The sequence below is a fragment of the Argopecten irradians genome, chromosome 7 (genome assembly GCF_041381155.1).
Source record: "Argopecten irradians isolate NY chromosome 7, Ai_NY, whole genome shotgun sequence".
NCBI lineage: Eukaryota > Metazoa > Mollusca > Bivalvia > Pectinida > Pectinidae > Argopecten > Argopecten irradians.
Window position 1 is genome coordinate 2,303,313 of NC_091140.1, and position 12,445 is coordinate 2,315,757.

The 12,445-nt window shown below is 37.7% G+C and overlaps 1 protein-coding gene across 2 annotated transcripts in view; it reads right to left on the reverse strand.

Moving 5' to 3' along the window:
* The window catches only part of LOC138327015 (uncharacterized), a 63,954-nt gene that overhangs the window by 14,295 nt on the left and 37,214 nt on the right, over positions 1-12,445 (reverse strand). For both annotated transcript variants that reach the window (XM_069272984.1, XM_069272983.1), the window contains one exon: positions 7,251-7,560. In XM_069272984.1, the coding sequence (XP_069129085.1) occupies positions 7,251-7,560 (310 nt within the window). The remainder of the gene's footprint in view (positions 1-7,250; positions 7,561-12,445) is intronic.

The following is a 12,445-nucleotide window of genomic DNA, read 5'->3' on the forward strand; positions in this document are numbered from 1 at the left end:
TTTGTTCTTTGAGAATTTAATCATGTGTATTATAAAACATGCACCGCTAATAATCCACGTGTTGACAGTTACGCGTCACCACAAATACATTGTACATATCCATCGAACACAAGTGAATTTGTTTCATCTATCGATGGCGATATGGATCTAAGCGTAGATTATATAATCACATGGCTCCCAAGGATGTAATATCGTCAGGTCAGACGACATCTCAAACACATTGAGCTACTTGAAAATCGGTGTTTAGCCAACTTCGGCAAACTCAAGTGTGTAAGCGTGCGTCAGCTTCGCCTCGCTGCACAATAACGGTCACAGAGTTCACACATGTGGCCGTGTACAAATTCTTTATGTTATTACGCTATATATTAACTTTTAGCAAAATTGAATATATATTTAAAGTTCTGATCTGATTAAATAAAATTATCTCTGAAATTTACTTTGTTTGTCATGTTTATTTTACACTAAAATATTGAACTTTTTTGTCTTCGCGGATGAATAATTCTACCTTACGTGAAGCGTCATCATTCGCTGTTCAATTGAGTAAGCTCCTCCCACTTTTGACCGACTTTTATTGAATAATTACGTCACTTTCAAATGACGATTTTATTGCATAAAATATAAATATAAAGTCGTGTGAGTGTAAATATAGGGATTGGACGCGCCCCATATAGGGAATTCCTCTGGAAAACGCGCCCCATATTGAATATATTCTTAGAGGAATTGCTCCATACAAGCATGGTTAACATAAAAACGAAATCCAATCCCTATATGAAATGCTAGGATCAAGGATTAAGGGCTACTAAGTATGTTCTAATGTATGACCATGACCAGGCCACATTATTCAAATAGGCTAAAATTTTTAAGCAACTTTTTATCAAGAACCGACCCTAGTGTTTTACCCTCGACCCTAATTTTTTCCCAACTATTCTACAAAAAAAATAAAATTCGGGATTTCGGATTAGACTCCTGTTCCGGCCATTACTTAGAGTGAAGTTTTGTTTGCCAATGTAACCCTAAACAGACATATGTTTTGGACTTACAATTAATAAGTATACACTATGCAAGGTTTAACAAGTCTAATCGCCTTTTGTACGTCGTCCGTCATGTGTTCGTAAACAATTTACATTTTCGACTTCTTCTCTAAAACTGCTGAAGCAAATTCAATGAAATTTAGAACAAACCAAAATCAAAACTATGAATTTCAAAAATCTTCTCCACTCGCCGATGTGGTAGAATCAAATACTCTGTCTTCATAGATTGAAAGGTCCCAAGGCCTTGTAAAAAAATTGTGCATTTCATAGCCCTGGGTTCTCAGATTTTCCCCGAGGGAGGTGGTCAAATTTACTATAGTTTATATAGGAAAAACGCATTTATGAGCATTATTTGCTCAATTTTCATAGGAAATGAGTCAAACTTAATTAGAACTATTAGCCTGAGATAGCAGATTAACATCATATCCATATTGGTCCAGGCTGACCCCGGGGATTGGGGTGGGGGAGGGGGAGGGTACAGAGGGGCGGGACAAAATAAAGAGTCAAAATGGCTAAAATTTCGAAACCTAGATTTTACTGGACAGACAAAACGACATCGGTGATATCTGACTGCATTTTCCACGTTCATAGTGAAATAAAGGTATGTTAATATATTATTTCGTGTTTGAAGTTGTGTTTTCCATGTCGAAAATTTGTTTAAGAATATATTGGTATTAAATATGTACATATTTATCCATGTTTGACGGAATACGGGCGACTTTTGTAGAGGCAGGTGTACCTCTTCCAAGCGAGTCGTTGGTTCCCTTGTCCTTTTATATAGTATATAGTACACATGTATACACAGCAGACTTTCTCACAACCTACGTTACAAGTCCCTGTGCGCTTTATAACTGATTTGGAAATTAAATGATCTTCTTAGGGTTCAGATGATGTCAGTGACACGTGATTCAGTCTTCAGAGTACAACACGCTTACAAATACTCATAAATTTTATCTAGGGAGGGTAAGGTTGTGCAGTTGAACCCTAAGTAGAACTTAAGTTCATGAAATTTATCTCAAATTTCTCTTTCGAAGAAAGCTCATTACACACACGAACACTGCTGGTTAGAAAGTCGTACATTTATACGATATCCATTAAATATTCCTTTCATACAATGTATATATACTGTTCAGTCGTGTTAATCTGATAAATAATGTTTATAGTGTTTAAAGTGTCATATAAATGGTTGATATTGGGTTACAGCGTGTGTAAAAGGAGCGGGTCGGTGTAGTTTGTACATGTGTTAAATACGATTTCTGTCACTCAGCTGTCGAAGCATGCTTCTTTGGCTCAGTCGGTTGAGCCGTATATTTCCACGCCGGAGACCCGGGTTCGATTCCTGTTCGGGGCACTCGACAGGAATGTGTATTTTCCCTGTTCTTCTACATTGGCGCCCAAATAAATACCCATGCAAGGTGGTTAAAGAGTCTCGGGTTGTAAAAGAAGCGGGTCGGTGTGGTTTGTACATAGTGATAAATACGGTATCTGTCACGCAGCTGACGGGGCATGCTTTTTTAGCTCAGTCGGTAGAGTAGTAGTTTTTTTTACGCCGGATACCTTGGTTCGATTCCTGGTCGGGGCACTCGGAACGAATCATTTGTGTATTTTCCCTGTTCTTCTACACGGGTTTGAGACAATGTGTAAAGTTTGAAAGTCTATAACGCTACACCAATCATCTGTGTCACATATTGTTAACTTACATTATATATAATAATAATAAGAAAAATACTGTAAGAGGTATCTTCATAATTCCAATTGTTCTGAAATCAGAACGATTTTTTAAGTGTTCCAGCAAAATTAATGTAGTGTAACTTACTTACTTTCCGAGAAAATTGACTTTTTGTGCCCCTATTTCCCTGATTCAAATATTCACATTTGCCTTACTTGGAAGGTCTTTATCACAACGGTGTTTATTCCCGTTGAAAACAAGCGTTCTGACGCCCTTCGCGGGTAAAGTTCATTTTACGAATTTAAAGTCAACAAAAGAAACGGAACGATATCAAGAAACAATGCATTTTCAGCTCTAATATCGACATTAGGTCGGACACAGAACTCGATACCGGATAATAAGAATTTCCTCTAATAATTGCAATAGGAAAATATTACTATGTCAATAAATAAATGTTTAATTTCTTTCGTTTGATTCAATTTCTAAATTTGATGACTTGATCTCGAACATTCCAGTGACGTCACTTTTAGTAGGAGTGAATGAAACGGCAGTCAGTCCCGCCAAACAGTGACGTCACAATCACTGGAATGACGTCGCTTACATATTTCCCACGGTAGTAAAAAGGAGTACCTACTCATTTGGTTTAGTGAATGCATCTTTTCTTGATCATCAAAGAAGCGTTTCGCTTTGAGCGAAATCGTGTAAATAACAAGCAATTTGCTTTCGTTTTGAATGCCATCTTATGTATGTATAATGAAAAAGTTGCATGATAAACGGAATACACGGTCAATATCTTACAATACAAGTTTATTTTGGTGTCCACAGGGAAAACCGAGATGACTCGGCAAAACCTCCTCATCTCATCTCATCGCACAAACGATAGCAGTATCACTATTAATTATAGCAAAACAAAAGTGTCCAACATTGAAAATATTGCAAGTACATTCATTATTTACATAAACCAGTAATTAGAATAATCATTTATTTCATCTAGACTAAATAATTTACAAATCCCATACACCGCCTGCAAGGAGACGTCATTGGCCTATCGCTACCCACGATGCTCTCGATCGTTGTCTTATATTATGTAACTTTTCATGGGATATTAAATCTAGATATATCTGTTTTCGACAGTTAAATTTCTATGAACATGTGTAAAACAAGCAGTCTCAACTGCTATTCCGAGACCGTAAAATGCAATCTTGGTCACCTCAGCCAAAACACAGGGGCACGCAAATTATGACAGAAACGTTTACTAGTAATTTGATACGTATGTCATTTAAAAGTATTGGAGACCTTTTGATATGCACGAGTATATCATGAAGTTTCATGTGGCAGCCCGTATTATATTTGTGAAAAATAAATTATAGATAGCGCAGCGAACGGGCCGAAGGCCCGTTCGCGAAGCGAACTCTTGTGATAGAGGTGTCTCACTAACGTTATTCTATGTAAATCATCCAATATATGTAGAGTTGGAAAACTTTCTCACAAACCGGAAACAGGAAGTCAACACAAGATCCAGCATCGCGCAAGACAGTATCCAAAGTCACACTCTCGCGTGATTACAAAATCACACTCTCGTGTGATTACAAACAAGTAACGCTTCGAAAATTTCAAAATGAAAACATTAGTGAAATATAAACCTTCCAATTTATTCTTACCTGTATCTAACAATTACATTTTTTTCTGAGTCTTAACTTAAAAGCCGTTTTACGTGAGCAGTTGCTTCGGAATGTTTCCGCCTGGCAACGGAGAATGACGTTGAGATATAATTTGTAGCCGCAGTCACGTATTTTTGCAGAAAGTGAAAGTAGAAGTAATCTTTGTTCAATATTGTTTTTCTTGTTATAAACTCAATGCCAGTAATTCAGCAAAGCTATTATTCCAATAATTAATAATTCTATAAATGGTTTCTAGCAGTACAGTTATTCAGCGCACCCAATAAGCTATAAAAACAAAACACATGTCAACATCGATAAGACTGATGGGTCAGGGGAGTGTACTCTTTCGCCGTTGGAAATCCTTTATTTAGATCTACCTGGCAAAAACGAAAGAATGGACTAACTGCTGCGCTCTCAGATAGGCTTTGCCTAAAATTATATTACATATATGTTATAAAATTAGGTTAGCTTTTTGATTGTCATTATTGTTATATACACTGTATGTGATATTTAAACGAAAACGAATATTTTACCTAAGAAGCCAATGATATATATATAATGTAAGTATCGGTAAGCTTTTTAACTTACATTATATATAATAATAATAATAAAAATGCTGTTAAAGATATCTTCATAATTCCAATTGTTCTGAAATCAGATCGATTTTTTAAGTGTTCCAGCAAAATTAATGAATTGTAACTTATTTACTTTTGAAGAAAATCGTCTTTTTGTGTCCCTATTTCCCTGATGCAAATATTCACTTGGAAGGTCTTTATCACTACAGTGTTTATTCCTGTTGAAAACAAGCGTTCTGACGCCCTTCGCGGGTTAAGTTCATTTTACGAATTTAAAGTCAACAAAAGAAGCGGAATAATACCAAGAAGCAATGCATTTTCAGCGATAACATCGACATTAGTCGGGCACAAAACTCGATATCGGATAATAAGAATTTCCTGTAATAGTTGTAATAGGAAAATATTACGATGTCAGTAAATAAATGTTTAATTTCTTTCGTTTGATTCAATTTCTAAATTTGTTGACTTGATCCTTCAACAGGCAATTTGCTTTCGTTTTGAATACCATCTTCTGTATGTATAATGAAAAAGTTGCAGGATAAACAGAATACCCGGTCACTATCTTACAATAGAAGTTTTATTTTGGTGTCCACAGGGAAAACCGAGATGACTCGGCAAAACCTCCTCATCTCATCTCATCGCACAAACGATAACAGCATCAATATTAATTATCGCAAATTAAAAATGTCCAACGTTGGAACTATTGCAAGTACATTCATTATTTACATAAACCAGTAATTAGAATAATCATTTATTTCATCTAGACTAGATCATTTGCAAATCCCATACACCGCCTGCAAGGAGACGTCCTTGGCCTATCGCTACCCGAGATTCTCTCGATCGTGGTCCTATATTATGTATCTTTTTATGGGATATTAAATCTAGATATATCTGTTTTCGACAGTTAAATTTCTATGAACATGTGTAAAACAAGCAGTCTCAACTGCTATTCCGAGACCATAAAATGAAAATTTGGTCACCTCGGCCAAAACACAGAGGCACGCATATTATGACAGAAACGTTTACTAGTGAATTGATACGTATGTCATTTGCACGTGTATATCATGACGTTTCAAGTGGCTGCCCGTATTATTTTTTGTGAAAAATGAATTATATATATGTTATAAAATTCGGTTGGCTTTTTTATTGTCATTATTATATACACTGTATGTGATATTTAAACGAAAAACATATTTTACCTAAGAAGCCAATTATATATATAATGTAAGTATCGGTTAGCTTGTAACTTGAATAACAATGACAAAAATATAAGAAAAAACGAGATAGTACCAATTCAGCAATTGAATCGAACGATTAGAAGATATCGGATATATGTCGAACATATAATCGATTTGCGCAAGATATATCATTGGTATGGACATAACCTCACCTATATTGGTAGAATTATTTGTTCATGTGCGTTTCTTGCCAACAGACGTAGACATCTATTCTTTCATTGATTTGAAATAACAATGAATATAAACATTTGCCCACATTTATGTTGTTTCTATATTTGTAGCAGTCCGTTTATCTCTGCATTCACAACTATGCCTCCGAATAACACAACAGCGTACAGAGATATCGAATTTTGTACATTTTATGTTAAAAATATTATTCATTTGCTGAAAGAGATCGACCGTATTGTTTATTCTTTCACAGGTAAATACCTATATATATCTTTGTAGATGTACATATTAACTAGGTTTGTGTATGTTGCCTCAATAATCTCAAACTACAAAAATGCTTCGCCCGTCCCTTTAATATGATCTCCCCTAACTCTGATGTACACGTTCGTTCTAAATCGAGTCAAGACAGTTTGTCAGACCCTTTACTGTGACCAACTACCAATCGCACTTGCATGTGTCCACCGATTCATGTGTTCCTGGATCAACTTGTACACCGCCGTAATGGTGTGGTTTGTCGGGTCGAACATTATGCTGACTGATTTCGCTCATGTCGCACTAACGCATTGACGACCCCGCCATGCGAAGAGCAACAATGCCCCAAGTGACAGTGTGCCATGTGTCAAACATACTGTCGCATGGTGCATTGCTGTATGGCGCATTATCACTTTTCGCATGTCGCGTGCCGATTTGCCGCCATTCGCGACCCTATCATGCAACAGCGAGACAATCACCATGCGACAATGCTTTAATGCGCCAAGGGAAGAACGACAATACGACAGTGCGTTGATCGCGAGCGACGATGCGACAATTTGCCATGCGACAATGCGCTTATTGTAAATAGCCCTATAAGGTCATTAAACTAATAAAAAAGATAGTCTTTCCGAAAAGCTGTATAGTTTATATATTACCTTGATATCTGGAATCGTAACTTGAGAGAATGCTGGAGAATACACTGGGATGTCGGTTGTTAACCTGATGTAACTTGTTCTACTGCTAATTGGTGCAGCGATGCCGTCCACCAACCCGTATATTGTGATGTTTGTTGGTGCATTCCATTTATATATGTCGAACCTTAGACTACACCTTGTATCAACGAATGAGATCTGCTCATTATTGGCCCCACCATATGCACATTCATATTCGTCTTTAATGTCGTTGTAGTTATATGGAGATCGTAGCCGAAGGGAAATGTAATGATCTCTCATGAAGGAATCCATTCTGGAAAAGAAAAATAACATGACATGAACTATGTGCATTAATATATAAATATGAATTGATACAATAAGCGCAACTTTTCGTTTAACAATCAATCTATAACATTAATTATGTTACCATTATACTATATATATGTAGTGCTTTAAAGGGGGTGCGAAATTATGTTCACGAAAAACGTTATATTGCTGGTGGGTAGGAAGCTTCAGGACGGTGTGCTTTAATCACTTGTGCGCCACGAAACCGATTCTGAGTCGACTGAAAATCTACGTTGAGTGTCCAAAAAGCCGATTTTGAACCGATGCAGGCCGCTAATATTCAATATATTCCTTTCACATATCATACCTTCATATCAAAACATTTTTCCACAACTGCATATTGTGTGTTATTCAAAACATCAGATTTGCACATGATAATTTCAGGGGTCAAAAGTTAAAGCGTGAAAATTGTTGTTTTCGTTGTTGCAGTTTTGCCTGCAAATCATGGGTTGGATCATAATTTAGCTCAAGAAACAAAAGTCGGTCACGGTGACATAGTTAAACACTTGGTTGTTTTTATATAAAACATAAAGTAATACCCTCCAAATTTGACATGGCGCAGAAAGGAATAAAACACTGCATTTGGTGCAATGTAACGGTAACGGTTGACGTGTGAGAACCAACTTCCTGAAATAATTTAGGATTTTGTTAATATATATAGTATATATATATATATGGGACAAGGAAGTAACTCCAACCGTGTGTACAAAACAAAATTGTCATCGAGGCGATCTGCATCTTTTTCATGTCAAACAAAACAAACAAGATTAAATAATAGGATACGAACAGTAATGCGGGACAAAGTAGACAAATATTAAACCATATAGCACAATGGAGCGCAATTTACCCTTCGGCAGTGGCAGCCGAAGGCCGGATCTACAAAAATGTATCCATGCTGTTCGGCAGAACGCTAAAATAGGAGCGATGACTGGAAAGCGTGCCATGTGTGACGTCAAATGTGTGGCGAAATTTATATATATATATAGTTCTCATTAGTATAGGATGCAAATTTAGTCGCCTATCTTCTCAGTGTGTTGACAAAGAAGCAAAGTCCCAAAAGTCGCCTTTTGCTGGGCAGCATAATTATGTAAAGGATCAAAAACGCATAGAACAGAATGGGAAAATGCTTGAAGTAGGGATAATGAATTGAAAAGCAAGTGATCAATTGATGTCGATTAGTATATTTAATGTTCGTTAATGCCTTTGGGATAGCGGGTCTGTAGATAGGTAATCTAGAATCTCTCTCTCGATCGACGCTTGGTTTGTGTCCAGTAGGAACAGTGCTCAATTGCAATCACCTGCATGTCTTTCCAACTATGGATGGGTAAGTTGAAATGTCTTGCAAATATTAATAGACACAGAAACACATTATGTATACTCTTATTACTACTGTATATATGTAAATTGTAATACTTACTTCATGCATGGTGGCGAATGAGAGCGGTGAGCATGAAGACACGTGTGTAATTGGTACGGTGACTGTTTGTTAAAATTATACAGCTAATGCTCGTCTTATCGAGTACATTAGCCTGAGTTCCTTATATAAATGTAAACTCTATATATATCGCCCGTTCGGACCTGAATTCTAGTGATAATATTAAATACTACTTCATGATTGTTTTGAAATTAAATGTAACATTATGTGATATATATTCTAAAATTATTAAATGTATAAAACCTGTAAACGAATATTAAAATTTTATTTTATTTAAAAATCCCCCCCTTTAAAGTAACTTTTTTTTGAATGGATGTGTAAAAAATGATTGTATATGTAATTAATGTGAAAGTGGTGGAAATGCATAATTGAAATAATTAATTAAAATATGGAAATTGGTATGGAAGTCCTTCTGTGAAAGGAAAAACATTGTTATTTACATGCATGTATTGAATTTTTTTTTTTTTTTGAAAAAAGAAAAGAAATGTCTGGCAACCGGATAGTCAGGTTTGTTCTGTTTGATAGACCAGCGGTGATTGTTGATTCTGACGTTGAGTGGACCACCGGTTCCCCCAACGTATTGCATTGTGCATTTCCTACACGAGAGGAGGTAGATGACAATGCTGGATTTGCACGTCAGGTTCTGTCGGATGTTGTATGCTCTGTTGTTGATAGCACATTCAAATGTGTCTGTGGATGCTGTGTATGGACACATCATGCACCGTTTATTGTTGCATGTCTTGAATGAACCCGTTTGTGCAGCAGGAGCAAGAGAAGGAAGTTTGCTACTCACTACAAGGTCTTTTACATTTTTTGGTCTGCGGTAGGCTAGTACCGGTGGCTCTAGGAAGATATGCCTAAGTTTTGTGGATGACTCAATGATTTTCCAGTGGTTCCTAAGGATAGAAGGGAGATGTGGTAAGTTAGGATGGAATGTTACCACACAGGAAACACGTTGAGTGGCAGTTCTGGTTTGGTATATGAGGAGATTGGCTCTATCTAGGACGCGGACGTTGTCGATTTCTTGGTCGATCAGATGCGATTTGTATCCTCTAGAGAGAAGGTGGCATTTCATCTCTTCGCACCGGCGTTCGGAGGTGGAATTGTCGGAGACTATTCGACGGATTCGTAACGCTTGTGAATAGGGAATGCTTCTGGTGGTATGCGAGGGATGACAACTGGTGGGACGGAGGTATAAATGAGAATCAGTAGGTTTGGAATACAAGTCAGTACTAATGGCCCCTTCAACTAAGGTGGATCTAGTGTCTAGAAATATATTGGTATCTGATGATATATCGGTAGTGAAATTGATGGTATTGTGGAATGTGTTGACATGTCCAATAAATTCATCGAGAGACTGTCGGTTGGAGGTCCATTTGATTTCAATATCGTCAATGAATCTGAGCCAGCTGAAAGGTTTTGTTGGGGCTGATGTTAAGATTGCAGATTCAAGGTGTCCCATGAATACATTAGCATATGAAGGAGCCATCTTGGTGCCCATAGCTATACCACTGATTTGCAAGTAGTTGTATCATTAAACTTGACGTTGTTAATGGTGAGGACAAGTTTAAGGAAATCTACTAAACTCTGGGTCGACGGATGGTTAGACACACGTCTGTCCCATGCCGCACTACAGGCAGCAATGCCGTCCGCGTGCGGGATGTTGGTGTAGATATAGACAACATCCATCGTAACTAACAGAGTGCCATCTGGTAGGTCATGGCAAGGCGTTTTATTCAAGTAATCAGTAGTATCTATTAGATAAGATTAGGTAGATTTTCAACAATGGGGCGTAAATGGAAATCAATAAACTTGGATATCTTTTCGGTAGGGTAGCCTATGGAGTTGATGATGGGCCTGTCCTGGTTCCCAGGTTTGTGGATTTTGGGGAGGAGATAGAATTTGCCTGCTTGAGCGTTCTCTGGTCGTAAAAAGCTCGCTGTGTCTTCGTCGATATCTCCTCGGTCTAAGATCATATCTAAGGTGTCATTGACCAGTTTGGTGTGTTTCTCTGTGGGGTCTCTATCCAGTTTCTGGAAGAACTGTGCGTTAGAGAGCTGACGGTTTGCTTCTGTAATGTAGTCTCTCCTGTTCATTATTACAACTGCCGCGCCTTTATCTGCTGGTTTGATGACAATTTCAGCATTTTGTTGTAGTGAATGGCGTTCTGATGTAGATAGGTTGTCTTTAATCTTTAATGATCTGGGTACGATCATTGTGAGAAGCAACTTCCTCCCTAACTGCCTTGATATATGCTTCAAGGGCGTGCTCTCGACTGGGTGGTGGGTTCCAAGTGCTCTTTTTCTTAAAGGGGTTGATGGGGGGAGGGGTGCAACAGGAGGTGGAGGTGGTGGTCTATCATCAACATCATCTTGGTCATCATCACTGGCAAAATGCACACGTAATCTGAGAAGCAAGTAGAACTTTTCCATGTCATCAAAGAGTTCGGCGTGGTTAACTTCTTTGGGAACCGGACAAAAGTTTAGGCCTTTGGTTAGAAGGGCAGTTTCCGCAACAGTGAGATGATGGTCAAAGGTTGACTTACATTCGTTTGACCAGACAAATTTGACATTTTTCTTTAACAAAGCAGTATGTGGAGCTGCTATAACAGAGAAATTTTGACAAAATTTTCTATAGTATCCAGCCATACCAAGAAATTTCATCAGCTCTCTCTTGCTTCCAGGAGTTGGAAAATCTATAATTGATTCTACTTTGGCCTGAATAGGTTTAACATGCCCCTGTTCTACAACATGGCCTAAAAATTCAACAGTTGCATGACAAAATGTACATTTCAGTAAGTTTACTGTCAATTTCGTGGTAGTGAGTCTCTCGAAGAATTCGTGAATCCCGCGTAGATGGTCTTCCCACGTGTCGTGGTAGTTGATGTCATAAAACGGCATAACTTTGTACTGGTACAAACCTTGCGAGGTTACAAATGCCGACACTTCTTAAGCACTTTCTGTTAAAGGCACCTGCCAATAACCTTTCAACAGGTCAAACTTGCTAACATACCTGGGTTTGCCAACTTTGTCAATACATGAGTCAATCCTTGGAATTGAATAAGAGTCTGTTTTACTGACAGTGTTTACTTTTCTGAAGTCAGTACAGAACCGGTATGTCTTGCCTGGCTTTGGCACCATAACACATGGAGAGCTCCATTCACTTTTGCTTGGTTCAATAATATCATTGTCCAACATGTATTGAATTTCTTTCTTTAAGTGTTCTTCTTTCAAAGGATTGACACGATAAGGATGTTGCTTGACAGGTGGCGCATCGCCCACATCCACGTCGTTATAGATAGCATCTGTTTTGCCTGGTGTATCCGGAAACAAATGTTTAAAATCAAGTATCAAATCTTTCAGTTCATTGCGTTCCTTTTCCGATAGATGACACAGTTTCTTGTCCAAGTTCGCGAGCA